General features: G+C 48.3%; 1 protein-coding gene across 1 annotated transcript in view; it reads left to right on the top strand.

Moving 5' to 3' along the window:
- LRFN1 (leucine rich repeat and fibronectin type III domain containing 1) overlaps positions 1-15,263 on the top strand; it is a 155,340-nt gene that overhangs the window by 135,297 nt on the left and 4,780 nt on the right. Inside the window, exon 2 of the mRNA XM_053397629.1 lies at positions 2,198-3,593. Within this exon, the coding sequence (XP_053253604.1) occupies positions 2,218-3,593 (1,376 nt within the window). The 5' untranslated portion in view covers positions 2,198-2,217. The remainder of the gene's footprint in view (positions 1-2,197; positions 3,594-15,263) is intronic.

Here is a 15,263-nt window from a genome sequence, read left to right on the forward strand (position 1 = left end):
CTGGGGGTATGCATACCCCTCAACATTTTGTGAATCTAAGTTTGGCCTCATCAAGGGGCAGCATTTCAATATGATTAGGAAAATGAGAATACCCCTAAACATTTTTTTAAAAAAGAAAAAAAAGCACCGATTATCTGTTTACAGTACGATATGCAAGCCCAGATGTTTGGATATCTGAACCTTCAGTGTGTATAGCAAAGTTTGGGTAAAGTGGAAACTGGAGCTTTTGGGACATTTGGACTTAAGAGAAGCGAGAAACAAGATTTTGGCTCCACTTTTAAATATGGAGGCCTGGCTGGAAGAAACATGGACCTTATTGGGACAGAGCTTCTTCGAGATTTGGTGTTCAATATAAAGGACTATCAAAAAAACCGGCAGAGAGGAATTGAGAGAGAATTAAGAGCCTCGGATGTGAGGTCGCCAGGCTGACAGCAGACTGATGGACATTTGTTGGGGTTCGAAACCGGGAAAGGGGGGGTGGGGCTTTGGGAATCCAAAGGGTGTACAATTATACTCTGTTTCATTTAATTTTGTTTTGCCACTAATATAAAAATGGGGAATTCGTGGAAGGGAATTGGGGTCGACCTTAGAAAAAGATTTTTAAGAATAAGTACTGATGTATAAAGATTGAGGTTTATAAGTTAAAATTGGTTAACTAAAATGAATTAAAGAAAATAAGGTAAAGTTTGGGGACAAGAACTTGCTGAGCTAAAAATTGGAACTGGAATACAAGAAGGGGAGGTGTGGGGAAGTCAAGGAAATTGGTTATTGATAGTAAGGAATGTAAATTTTATGTGTTTTTAATTGTTTTGTTTTTTCTTTATTTTTTGAAAATTTCAATAAATATTTATAAAAAATATATATAGCAAAGTTTGGGTACTAATTCTTTGTGTTCAGATAAATGAATATTCGTACGAGTGTTTGCATAGCGGGAACTTCGTGTACATCAAACAGCGGGGGGGGGGGCAGGAGAGACCTTTAAAGTAAAGTGAGTAGATTAAATATTGTGCTTTGCATTGTCATTCCACAATGTAGAAGCAGAGCCCACCTCTCAATAAATTTGCTTTCTTGAGTTTTATATATTGTGTTTTATCATTAAGCTACTTTGCCAGGTTTTCCTTAACCAATCAGTTAAAATGGGTGGGGTCTTTATTTTCAACTTTTTGTGCAATACACTATTTTGCTGTGCTTAGCGTGCACAATTCTGAATAACAGCTTGCACATCATCCCTAGCTAACAGGACCAGTGGTCAGGGATGATGGGAATTGCAGTCCCAAAACATCTGGAGGGCCGAGTTTGGGGATGCCTGTTCTTAACTTTCAACAGCAAAATAATAATAATACCTGTTGCTCCCTCACTTGCCACATGAAAGTATTTGGGCTCGTGTTCACATCATCAGTGTGCCAAGAACAATTCATTGAACTGTTTAACATGTGCATATGGACTCTCCTTAAGGGCAGGGGGGTGTTAACTCTTGCCCTCGCTAACGCCTTCTCCAAGATCTTGTAGTTGAACCAGCATCCTTTTAAACCACAGAGCCTAGGACTTGCCGATCAGAAAGTCGGCGGTTCGAATCCCCGCGACGGGGTGAGCTCCCATTCTTCCGTCTCAGCTCCTGCCAACCTAGCAGTTTGAAAGCACCTCAAAGTGCAAGTAGATAAATAGGTACCACTCTGGCGGGAAGGTAAACGACGTTTCTGTGTGCTGCTCTGGTTTCGCCAGAAGCGGTTTAGTCATGCTGGCCACATGACCCGGAAGCTGTACGCCGGCTCCCTTGGCCAATAAAGCGAGATGAGTACACAATCCCAGAGTCGGTCACGACTGGACCTAATGGTCAGGGGTCCTTTTACCCCTTTACCTTTACCTTTAGCTAGTTTAAGATGCTGCTTTGTTGCCATTCTCTGCTGCAGACTAGCTTAGCCAGGTGCCTTAGATCTGAGTCTAATGGACCTATGGCAACCAGACCAGAAAAAGAGGACATGTCCTGGAAAAAGTGGACATATGGCAACCATACCTTTAGTCTTCACAACTGCCTCACAGGGGCAAGACCCACCAAGAAGAGTTGCTACGTTCATGAGGCCTGGCCCTCCTGAGCAGACCTTGTTTGTTCTGATAAAGTTAACGTCACTTCTTCCGTGTGAGTCATTGCCGACACGCTTCCGTCCCCGACTGACGCCTCTCTCCCTTCCCTCCGCAGGTACGGCGTGTGCCGGTACGATGGAAAAGTTTTTCCTGCCTCTTCTGATGCTTGGCACCATGGCGAAAGCTCAGCACTGCCCCGGCCGATGCATTTGCCAGAACATCTCCCCGACGCTGACCATGCTGTGCGCCAAGACGGGCCTCCTCTTTGTCCCACCCACCATCGACCGGCGGACGGTGGAGCTGCGCCTGACGGACAACTTCATCACCGTCATCCGCCGCAAGGACTTCTCCAACATGACCAGCCTGGTGCACCTCACTCTCTCGCGCAACACCATCAGCCAGATCCTGCCCTACGCCTTCTCTGACCTGCGTGCCTTAAGGGCCTTGCACATGAACAGCAACCGCCTGGCCGCCCTGAAGAACGAACACTTCCGCGGGCTGGGCAACCTGCGCCACCTCATCCTGGGCAACAACCAGATCAGCCACATTGAGCCTTCTGCCTTTGATGAGTTCCTCTCCACCGTGGAGGACCTGGACCTCTCCTACAACAACCTGGAGACGCTGCCCTGGGAGGCCATCGGGCAGATGGTGACCCTCAACACCTTGACGTTGGACCACAACCTCATCGACCACATCGCCGAGGGAACCTTCTCCCAGCTGCAGAAGCTGGTCCGGTTGGACATGACCTCCAACCGGCTGCAGAAGCTGCCCCCGGACAACCTCTTCTTGAGAGCCCAAGTGTTGGCCAACGTGCGTGGGACCCACCCGTCCACCTTGACCATCAGCTTTGGAGGCAACCCACTCCATTGCAACTGCGAGCTCCTCTGGCTCCGTAGGTTGACCCGAGAGGATGACCTGGAGACTTGCGCTTCGCCGGAACACTTGATGGACAAGTATTTCTGGTCCATCCCCGAGGAGGAATTCATCTGTGAGCCCCCGCTCATCACCCGCCAATACTCCTCCAAAGCGTTCATCATGGAAGGGCAAGGCGTCAGCCTCAAGTGCAAGGCGGTGGGAGACCCCGAGCCCTCCATCCACTGGATCACCCCCGACGGCAAGCTGATCCACAACACCACCCGCACGACGGTCTTCGAGAACGGGACCCTGGAAGTTCTCATCACCACCTTGAAGGACAACGGGGTCTTCACCTGCATCGCCTCCAACGCTGCTGGCGAGGCCACGGCTCCCGTCGAGATCTGCATTGTCCCGCTCCCCTTGCTGGTCAACAACACGGGTCACATGAAGGAGCCCGATCCCGGCTCATCGGACATCACCACCTCTGCCAAATCGGGGGCCAACGACACCAAGAACCACCTGGACAAGAGGATCGTGGCGGCTGACCTCACGTCCACCTCAGTGGTCATCCACTGGCCATCTGAACGGCACATCCCTGGCATCCGTATGTACCAGATCCAGTACAACAGCTCCCTGGATGACTCTCTGGTTTACAGGCGAGTGACGTGGGTCGGGGCCCGTTGCACTGTTTGAGTCACTGCGCCGTGGTCGGGGCGGTGTCCGTGGCTGCCACGTAGATGGACTTATGGGCTGGGGCTTGTATTGCCATGGGGTATTAATGGGTGGGTGTGGGTGGGTGGGTGTGGAGATAATAATAATAATTTATTATTTATACCCCTCCGATCTGGCTGGGTTTCCCCGGCCACTCTGGGCGGCTCCCAACAGAATATTAAAAACACGATAAAACCTCAAACATTAAAAACTTTCCTAAACAGGGCTGCCTTCAGATGTCTTCTAAAAGTCAAGTAGTTTTTTTATTTCCTTGACATCTGGCGGGAGGGCATTCCACAGGGAGGGTGCCACTACCGAGAAGGCCCTCACTTCTCACAGGGAGGGAACTGCCAGAAGGCCCTCGTAACTGGACCTTAGTGGCTGGGCTGAACGATGGGGATGGAGACGCTCCTTCAGATATACAGGACCGAGACCATTTAGGGCTTTCAAGGTCAGCACCAACACTTGGAATTGTGCTGGGAAACGTACTTGGAGCCAATGCAGATCTCTCAGGACCGGTGTTATGTGGTCTTGGCGGCTTTTCCCAGTCCCCAGTCTAGCTGCCGCATTCTGGATTAGTTGTAGTTTCTGGGTCACCTTCAAAGGTAGCCCCATGTAGAGCGCATTGCAGTAGTCCAAGCAGGAGATAACCAGAGCATGCACCTCTCTGGCCAGACAGTCTGCGGGCAGGAAGGGTCTCATCCTGTGTACCAGATGGAGCTTTCAGGACCAGTCTTTCAGGACCAGTATTATATGGTCTCAGCAGCCACTCCCAGTCACCAGAGAGAGAGAGAGAAAACAATGTGGTGCTAGAATTTATCTTCATATAGGAACAGAGTTACGGAGATGTTGAAGCTGCAGTGATCTATCATGTGAGTTTCCAGCAGGAGGGCTCACTAGGGAGTTGAAATGTATTGAGTTTTTGAAATTGCTCTGCCTCTTCTGAAGTATGGAATCATACTGTTGTGAAGTTGGAAGGGACACCCAAGGGTCATCCAGCCCAACCCCCTGCCACACAGGTATCACATCGAAAGAATCCCTGACACATGGCCATCCAACCTCTCCTTATAAAGCTCCAAGGAAGGAGAGTCCACCAGCTCCCAGCGGAGTCCGTTCCACCAGGAAGTTCTTCCTAACTTTGAGCTGGGATCTCCTTCTTGTCATTGGAATCTGTTGGTTGAGGTTGTTCCCTCCAGAGCAGCAGAAAACCAGCTTGCTCCATCTTCCACGGGACAGCCCTTCAGGTATATGAAGTCATCTATCACGGTATGTGATAAATGTGGGTGGCGCTGTGGTTTAAACCCCTGAGCCTGGGGCTTGCCGATCAGAAGGTCGGAGGTTTGAATCCCTGCGACCGGGTGAGCTCCCGTTGCTCGGTCCCTTCTCCTGCCAACCTAGCAGTTCGAAAGCAAGTCAAAGTGCAAGTAGATGAATAGGTACCGCTCCGGCGGGAAGGTAAACGGCATTTCCATGCGCTGCTCTGGTTCTCCAGAAGCGGCTTAGTCCTGCTGGCCACATGACCCGGAAGCTGTACGCCGGCTCTCTTGACTGATAAAGCGAGATGAGCGCCGCAACCCCAGAGTCGGCCACGACTGGACCTAACGGTCAGGGGTCCCTTTACCTTTTTATCACGGCATGTGATAAATGCGGGTGGCGCTGTGGGTTAAACCACTGGGCCTTGGGCTTTCTGAACAGAAGGTCGACGGTTCAAATCCCCACAATGGGACTTCCGGGTTGGCGCCATTGTTTAATGGCGGATTCCCTCCGAGCTCCGGAGGGAATCGGCTCCGTAGCGTCTGGGTCTGGCCGCTGCGGCGAAGCGGGGACCCTTAAAATCACAGGCGCGGATGCCTGTGAACACAGAGACTCGGCGGGCACCATTTGCGCCCCCCCAATCCGCGACGGAGCCTTTTTAAAGGCTTCGGAACGGAGGCAGGGTGAGGCGTGGTGCTGAGAGTACTCCCTCGCCTACGGAGTGAAGCCGCAAGCCATAGACAGAGAGCGCCAACTTCTTCCAAGATCGACTGGATTCTAAAATATAAACCCGTGAGTAATACGGAGATTGGGACTTTATAAAAAATTTAATTCTGGATTTGGAACGAGCGGGAAGGGGCTAAAAAGGAAGTCACCCCCCCCTCTTTGTAAACAATTTAAAGCAAAGGACCGGGCAGCTAAGGTCGAAAGAATCTGCTTCTTGTTTTTTTTTTTTTAATGAAAAGATTTTGACTTCACGGTTTTGACACTATAAGAAGATTTACTGGAGGATAAAAAGAACTTGGGGACGGAAATTTTACCCCCCCCCCGAGACCCGGGAACGCCCTATGAGAAAGCCTGGTGTATGGAAGATTTTGACAGCTGTCAAGTGAGCTGTTAGTCAGCTAGCTGTCAGCTGGAAAAAGAAAACATTGTTTCTGTTGTTTCTGCTGGTTTATTTGGTACAACTTTGTTGAAAACAAGGAGGGCTGATACAAAATAACTGGACTTTTGGTTTTGAGCTGAAAGGAACATTAAGGAACTAAAATCCCCCTAGAGGGGGAATAAGGACACTACACTACAAAAATGACTGGAGTATGTAAATTCCAAGCAGAACTAGACAGAGTTTTCGTTCTCTTGGGAAACTTGAAAGATGAATACAATGCTTTGTCTACAAACGTATCACTACTACACTGGACAGTAAACAACAGCTTGGAGCCTGATAAGGACTTGAAACAGGAAGCCTATTTAACTGAACAAATAAATGAAACTGAAAGCGTAGAAACGATGGAGCAATGTGTTGTTTTTGAAGAAAATGAAGGAGGAGCAGGAGATTTGCAGGAGTTAAAGGAGAGTTACAACATGAGGCCTGACATGATGACAAAAAAGGATAATAAAAATTGGATGTGGAAAGCCTGGTCTGAATGGGAATCTGGAAAATGGAAAGATCTCCTCGGGAGGAGACCTGAAGACCTGAGGATTACAAATTGGTTGAAGGTGAAAGCTGGAGCTTTGGGGTCATTTGGATCTGTAAGAAATTTGAAACAAGAGTTGGAGCACCCCATAGGCTTTGCTTTTAAGTATGGAGGACTGGCTGGAAGCAACATGGATTCTGTTGGGCCGGAGCCCCTCTGAGACTTGGGGCTTAACATTAAGGACCATCAAAGAGACCGGCGGAAAGGAACTGAGAGAGATATAAGGGCCTCGGACGTGAGATCTCCAGGCTAAATAAATAACATAAAGACTGATGGACATTGGTTGGGGTCTGGAACCGGGAAAAGGGTGGGCGGAAAAGGGTGCATAAGGATAATTTGCTTTTTATAATTTAGTTAACGGTAAGGAAATTGGGTAAATCGTGGAAGGGAAATGTCGGTCGACTTTAGGAAAAAGGTTTAAGAATAATTAATGGGGTATAAGTATTGATGTGTGTCTTTAATAAGGTAAAATTGGTTTTTTCTTTTTAAATTAATTGAAAATAAGATTGTTAAAAATAAATTGAGGAAATGGAAAAAAGAAGGAAAGTAAAACAATAGTAAGTTAGAATAAATGTATAAGTTAAGGTAAAGAAATAAGTTAAGGACTTGCTGAACTGACAATTTAAATGGGAATACAAGAAGGGGAGGAGTGAGGAGGTCTGAGAAATAAGGTTAAGAACAATAAGTATCAGAAACTTTTATGTGTTTTTCATTGTTGTTTAGTTTTGAATATTATGTATTTTTGTGTTTTGTTTTGTTTTTTTTCTTCTTTTGGTTTGTTTATTTCTTGTTCTTGTTTGTTGCGTGTTTTTTGAAAATCCTAATAAATATTAAATTTAAAAAAAAAAAACAAATCCCCACAATGGGTTAAGCACCCGTTGCTCGGTCCCTGCTCCTGCCCACCTAGCAGTTCAAAAGCACGTCAAAGTGCAAGTAAATAAATAGGTACCATTCCAGCAGGAAGGTAAACGGCGTTTCTGTGCGCTGCTCTGGTTCGCCAGAAACGGCTTAGTCCTGCTGGCCACATGACCCGGAAGCTGTACGCCGGCTCCCTCGGCCAGTAAAGCGAGATGAGCGCCGCAACCCCAGAGTCGTCCACGACTGGACTTAACTGTCAGGGGTCCTTTACCTTTTTTATCACAGCATCTCTTAGTCTTCTGAGAGACAGGCCATTGAACGTAGGGACTGAGAAACCTCCCACTCAAGTCTCCAAAGAAGTCTACCTGAGTGAGATCAGCCCTACAATTTAATTATTTTAATTATGCCTGAGCTATAGTTTCCCACCATGCATTTTTCCATAGTTGTCTGAGCTTTTACTCAGAAGTAAACCCCACCGACTTTAGTGGGCCAGACTTTGTAGCTGGTCCTGCAGCCTGCCAGCACAGCCCCACCTTGTGCACTTCTACTCCAAAGTAAGCCCAACAGAGTCCCATTGGGCTTACTCCCAAGTAAGCATGCGCAGGCTCGCAGCCCAAATCCATGCAGGTTTTGATCGGCGCACAGCTATTGTTAAATTTCTCGCCGTGTTATGGCATTAGGGATAATCATATGTATTTACAATCTTACGAGTAATTTGACTTAATTATCGTTATGTGGGATGCTAATTTTTGGTGGGTGTTTTTTTAATCGTTATTATTGTTTTCGTAATGGGCTGCCTTCAGCGCTGGCACCAAAGGAAGGGTAGCATAGAAAAAGATTAATATAAATGAATAAATAAGGCAGGCGAAGGATCTCAGGAAATGTTTTTGCTGGGGAAATGATTTGAAAGTGGGAAGGGTTTTGCAGGAGCTGGGTAAACAGAGGGGAGAGGGAACAGAGCAGGCATCCCCAACCTTTGGCCCTCCAGATGTTTTGAGACTACAATTCCCATCATCAGCTAGGGATCATGGGAGTTGTAGGCCAAAACATCTGGAGGGCCGAAGGTTGGGGGTGCCTGGAATAGGGAGTGAGGTTGGTGCTGCTGATATCTCCAAGGTTGCAGGTTTGATCCCTGTAAGGGACAGCTGTATATTCCTTTCTTTTCTTTGAATTTATTATTTCTTTTTTTGTTTTCAAAAATTTTTATTGGTTTCCACATTTATCACATAGAGGGGGGGGGGAAACAAAACATTACAAAACACACAACAAGAAAAGGAAAAAAGGAAAGGAAAAAAGAAAAACACAAAACAAAATTCTTACTTCAAATCTCTAATTCTTGTTACATTGATAACTGATTTCCTCAAACCCCCTCTAACTGAATTTCATTATAACCCCTGTATAGCAGTTCTCCAAATTCATATTTCTAATAATATTCACTCCTTTCATTTACTATCCTCATCTCTTTAATTAATATTCTAATCCTTAAAATTTACTACCACCTACTCTTATTCTGCCCCTAAGCCTATTTGTTACTTCCAAGAATTTTCTAATTATCTTATATCACAATATTTAGCTAAATATTCTTTAAATTTCTTCCAATCCTCTTGTGACTCCTCTTCCTTCTGGTCGCGGATTTTTCCAGTCAGTTTGGCCAGCTCCAAAGAAATCCAAGATCTTTATCTGCCAATCTTCTATTGTTGGTACTTCTTGCGATTTCCAATTTTTGGCTAATAAAAGCCTTGCCATTTTCTTTGAATTTATTATTTCATTAAATTGCGAAACAGCTTACAAACAATAAATAACGACAACAGAACAGAATGCAGCATAATTCAACAATGCAACATAAATCACCTAAAATCCTGTAGTAATAGTTAAGAAATTAAGCAATTACAAATTACCAGTGAAACAATCAGAATCTATAAACCGCGGTGAACCAAACAACTAAAAAGATAAGCTAAACAGCCCAAGAACAACAAAAGTCCTATTGCAGGATTCGCAGAGTACAACAATATTCATAAATTATGAACTAACGAAATAGCAACCCAAAAATAAGCTAAGCAGCGCTGGATTCACACACTCCCCACTCCTTTGACTCACAATCTTAATCTCATTTGTTCTGTTCATTCAAAGACACATGCACATTCCTGCATTGCCCGGGGTTGGTCTAGATGACCCTTGGGTTCCCTTCCAACTCTCCATGATTCTATGATTTTGCATGCAGAGCAGGTGCTCCACCACTGACCCACCAGCACGTTCCCCTCCATTTGCCTCCCCGAGGAGATTCCCCGCTTTGACACCCTCCCCTTCCAGAGATCCGACGATCCCGCGCAGCTTATCTCCTCCCCTCCTGCCACCTTGCCGCCATCTCTCGGGAAGGAGAGAGCAGGAGAGGTGGAACAGCTGCCCATACCGGGATTCCCTGCCAGGAATTGTCACAAAGCCAGCAATAAGATTAAAGCAGAGTTCAGGCGCAGAGGCAAGAAAGTAGCCATGAAAGAAGCCTCAAAGACTTCCTCCTTCTGTGCTCAGCATGGCAGCACTAGAATCAGAGAACTGAGGATCATCTATTCCAACCCCCTGCAAGGCAGGAATCTTTCGCCCAATGCGGGGATTGAACCCATAACCTTTAGATTTTTCTTCTTCTTTGGCGATCCCTCATAGCCAACTAAGATTGTCTTCCATAAACACGGCCTTAACAGTGACTGTGGAGGCCAATTCTGGACCCACACGTCCTTCCACAGTGGGGACATAGGTTTCCAGGCGGGAGTTGATCATGGTGTGGATTTGCCAAGTGTGCCTTCCTCTTAACACGTTTCTCCCTTGCGTCCTGAGTTCGAGTGTCTTCAAAGCCCATGACATCTTTGGTCAAGGCTGTTCTCCAACTGGAGCGCTTGCAGGCCAGTGTTTCCCAATTGTCGGTGCTTATACTACATTTTTTTAGATTTGCCTTGAGACAGTCTTTAAACCTCTTTTGTTGACCACCAGCATTACGCTTTCCATTTTTAAGTTTGGAATAGAGTAATTGCTTTGGAAGACGATCATCAGGCATCCGCACAACACGACCAGTCCAACGAAGTTGCTGTTGGAGAATCATTGCTCCAACACTCGTGATCTTTGCTTCTTCCAGTACACTGGTATTAGTTTGCCTGTATTCCCAAGTGATGTGTAAAATTTTCCGGAGACACCGTTTATGGAATCTTTCCAGGAGTTGGAGATTGCATTTATAAGTGGTTTATGTTTCACAAGCATATATTAAGGTTGGTAGTACAATAGCTTTGTAAACTAGCATTTTGGTTTCCCTGCGAATGTCCCGGTCCTCAAACACTCTGCACTTCAGTCGGGAGAAATCCAAACTTGCAGAGCTCAGGCAATGCTGGATTTTGGCATCAATGTCAGCCCTTGTGGAAAGATAACTGCCCAGGTAGGAGAAGTGATCAACATTTTCCAATGTTGCACCATTGAGTTGGATTGAGTTGGATGTAGGGGAATCGAACCTGCAACCTTGGCACGATTAGCCAACTGAGCTATCCAGTTGTCTAGAACCAGGGGAGGGCTGTGGCTCAGTGGTTAGAGCCCCTGCCTTGCTCACCCAAAGTCCCAGGATCAATCCCCAGCAGCACAGACTCGTAGAAGCACCTGAAACATCATCTGGTCCAACTCCCTGCGATGCAGAAGTCGCTACTCCAGGTAAGCCCGGTAGAGAGCCCTGCTTGAAACCCCATAGAGACGGCGTCTGTCCATATAGACAGTATTGAGCTGGATAGACCAATGGACCAGACCGTGCTCTGGTCCATGGGGTCACGAAGAGTCGGGCACGACTAAACAACTAAACAACAACAACAGACCGATGGACCGACTTTGCTATAAGGCATAGCTGTCAACCGTCCCTTATTTGGCGGGAAACTCCCTCATCCCAGCGCTGTGTCCCGCTGCTGTCCCTTATTGATGATGTCCCTTAAATGTCCCGGGTTACATGCTTGCCCGGCTCGGGAGGGAAGCAGCGGCTCGGGGTCCTCCGCCGCGAAAGAGAGAGCGCGCGCACGAGCTGCCACGTCTCCGTCTCTCCATTTTCCCCCTCAGGGGCACATCGTGAGGAGACGGGTGGCGGCGGGCGGGCAGGCAAGCCCTCTCTTGCGAGACATCTGCCGCGCTGCCAGGGGAAGCCGGAGGCGGCAGGGGAGGCGGCCTGAGGGAGGAGGAAGAAGAGGGGATGGGGAGGGACGCAGAAGGGTGGCGCTTCAGCGGCAGCCGCGGCGCCGCAACCGCCTCATACCGGGCTCGCGGGCAGCGTGGGCGAGAGTCCCTCTCCCTCCCTCTCTCTCAGGTGGGGGAGGGCCGATGGAACTCCTTGCACCAGGACGACGGCAGCCCCGACGTGCCGCTTAGCATCCCCTCCAACCGGTGCAGCATCTTAACGTAGTGATTTCCCCCTCTGCATCCCTTTCCTAACTCTATTTTTATAAATCATTTATCCATCCATAGTTCAAATTTTTACTACAAGTTTTCTGTCAATCCTACCAATGTATGTAACTCTTGACAATAGCTTTTCAACTAAATTATAACCTTTCCCCATTCTTTATCAAAGAGGTCCTCTTCCTGGTTTCTAATTCTGCCTGTAAGCTTTGCCATCTGGACGTCGTTCATCAGTTTTGTCTGCCCCTCTTCTTTGGTGGGAGTTGTAGACTCTTAGGATCATCTAGTCCAACCCCTGCAAAACACAGTCAGTGGCAGCAAAAGCAGCATGGCTCCATCAGTGGTGGATTTCTGTATAAATAAATCCTTTATTTTGGCTGCTGACCCCTTATTTTCGAGGCTGCTGGTCCCTTATTTTCAAATCTGTAAGTTGGCAGCTATGCTATAAGATCACCTCCTAGGTTCACAGTAAATCATCCTTCTACTCAGAATTGAGATTTTAGTGCATTTTTAGGGGGAGTGTCGTAGCTCAGAGCACCTGCCTTTGCAAGCCAATGGTCCCAGGTGTCATTTCTGGCTGTTTGCTGGCTGTTCTGTTGGAAATTGTAGCTGCGGTGGCTAAGTAGAACCTCCCTGGATAGGCACAGTATACCTCAGAGGGCCAGATGTTGGGGACAAACTTCGGGAAAGGGCTGTGGCTTTCAGGAGCAGCTTGTAGGCATCTCAGAGGCATTGGGTGGCGGCACCTTCCAGAAACAGCATCCTGCCTGGATTTTATGTGCAGCTGAGGTGTTGGCTGTGTCTGATGTCACAGCAAACCAGTCTTCGCCAACTTGGGGCATAATGCCCAGTCAGCTGCAACCGTGGTTTATCAGCCACCTTTGATACCATCAACCATAACATCCTTCTGGACTGTCTAGAGGAGCTGGGAGCTGGGGGCACTGTTATGCAGTGGTTCCGCTCCTTCCTCCTGGGCCATGTCCAGAAATTGGTGGTGGGGGATGAGTGTTCAGACCCCTCACTTGTGGGGTGCTTCAGGGTTCCATCCTCTCGCCCATGCTTTTTAACATCTACATGAAGCCGCTGGGAGAGATCATCAGGGGGTTGGGCTGGGTGTTCATCAGTATGCAGATGATACCCAGCTCTACCTCTCTTTCAAATTAGAACCAGTGAAGGTCCTGTGTGAGTGCCTGGAGGTGGTTGGTGGGTGGATGGCAGCTAATGGATTGAGGTTGAATCCTGACAAGATAGAAGTACTATTCTTGGGGGACAGGGGGCGGGCTGATGTGGAGGACTCCCTGGTCCTGAATGGGGCAACTGTGCCCCTGAAGGACCAGGTGCGCAGCCTGGGAGTCATTTTGGACTCACAGCTATCCATGGAGGTGCTGGTCAATTCTGTGTCCAGGGCAGCTGTTCATCAGCTCCATCTGGTACGCAGGATGAGACCCTCCCTGCCCGCAGACTATCTCACCAGAGTGGTGCATGCTCTGGTTATCTCCCGCTTGGACTACTGCAATGCGCTCTACGTGGGGCTACCTTTGAAGGTGACCCAGAAACTACAATTAATCCAGAATGCGGCAGCTAGACTGGGGACTGGGAGCGGTTGCTGAGACCACATAACACTGCTCTTGAAAGACCTACATTGGCTCCCAGTACGTTTCCGAGCACAATTCAAAGTGTTGGTGCTGACCTTTAAAGCCCTAAACGGCCTTGGCCCAGTATGCACCACTCTGGCAAGACAGTCTGCGGGCAGATAGGGTGTCATCCTGCGTACCAGATGGAGCTGGTAGACAGCTGCCCTGGACACAGAACAGACCTGCACCACCGACAGAAACCACAGGTAGCCTTCTCCTCCCAGAATTTGTCCAATCCTCTCGGAGGCAGTTTCCCAAGGACATGGGGAAAAGTTTGCCCCTTCTCTCCCGATGATTAATTCACCCATTCCAGAGGCGCCATGTTCCGGCAGTGGGAGACAGATGTGGAGACCCAGCGAGACCCTGGTGTGGAGGCCCAGATACCTTGTTTCTTTGAAGGCTGACGCCGGCTAATCCTTTCCGCTGGCAGAATGATGGATCCTGCTCTCTCCCCTCCCCGGCCAGATCAATCCATCTTCCCGCCAGGTCGCCTGGGCCACGTGCGATCTGTGTGTCGTCCCCCCCCAACATATCCTCTCCCCCCTCCTCTTGTCTTTCCCACCCCCAGAAAATTGCAGCTGTTGGCGACACGGTTCTATAATTCTTGGCTAATTGCCTGCTGCTCCTCAGGCCTCTCCATCACTCGCTCCTGCTAATAAATGGGAACTAATCGAGTGCTCTGCAGAAGTGCGGCACTTCAGCAGTCCATGGACCACTTTACAAGCCCCCCCTCCCCGCCTCTCCCGCCCGGATCCTCTGCATCCCTCGCCTGCCAGGGTGCACAGCAAGGTGCTGAGCATCTGTCTTCTCCTGCCCCACCTCTGTTTTATTTCACTTTATTTTTGCTTTATGTATTTATTTGGTTGTGGGTTTTTTTCAAATTACAGCTTTACATATCCAACATACTGGTGGGACGCGGGTGGCGCTGTGGGTTAAACCACAGAGCCTAGGACTTGCCGATCAGAAGGTCGGCGGTTCAAATCCCCGTGACGGGGTGAGCTCCTGTTGCTCGGTCCCTGCTCCTGCCAACCTAGCAGTTCGAAAGCACGTCAAAGTGCAAGTAGATAAATAGGTACCGCTCCAGCGGGAAGGTAAACGGTGTTTCCGTGCGCTGCTCTGGTTCGCCAGAAGCGGCTTAGTCATGCTGGCCACATGACCCGGAAGCTGTACACCGGCTCCCTCAGCCAATAAAACGAGATGAGCGCTGCAACCCCAGAGTCGGCCACGACTGGACCTAATGGTCAGGGGTCCCTTTACCTTTACCTTACGCAACATATATCATCATCACCATCATCATCAACATCATTATTATTATTATTATTATTTTAATTTCCATACTGCCCTATACCCGAAGGTCTCAGGGCGGTTCACATAAAATATCAAATACAGTCATACCTCGGGTTACAGCTGCTTCAGGTTGCGTTTTTTCACGTTAAGGACCGCCGAAACCTGGATGTACTGGAAAGGGTTACTTCTGGGTTTCGGCGGTCGCGCATGTACAGAAGCACTAAATCACGCTTTGCACATGCGCAGAAGCACAGAATCGCAACCCGCATGTGCGCAGACGCGGCGCTGCAGGTTGCAAACGTGCATCCCGCACGGATCACATTCGCAACCCAAGCGTCCACTGTACATAAAATCAAAACAAAACCAGCAACCCACTAATAATATGAAACCCCCCAAAGAGCCAGCATTTTTAAAAAGGGTGTAGGGTGTAGATCAAGACAGGCAAAGGCCTGGTTGAAGAAGAATGTTTTTGCCT

The sequence above is a fragment of the Podarcis raffonei genome, chromosome 8 (genome assembly GCF_027172205.1).
Source record: "Podarcis raffonei isolate rPodRaf1 chromosome 8, rPodRaf1.pri, whole genome shotgun sequence".
Classification (NCBI taxonomy): domain Eukaryota; kingdom Metazoa; phylum Chordata; class Lepidosauria; order Squamata; family Lacertidae; genus Podarcis; species Podarcis raffonei.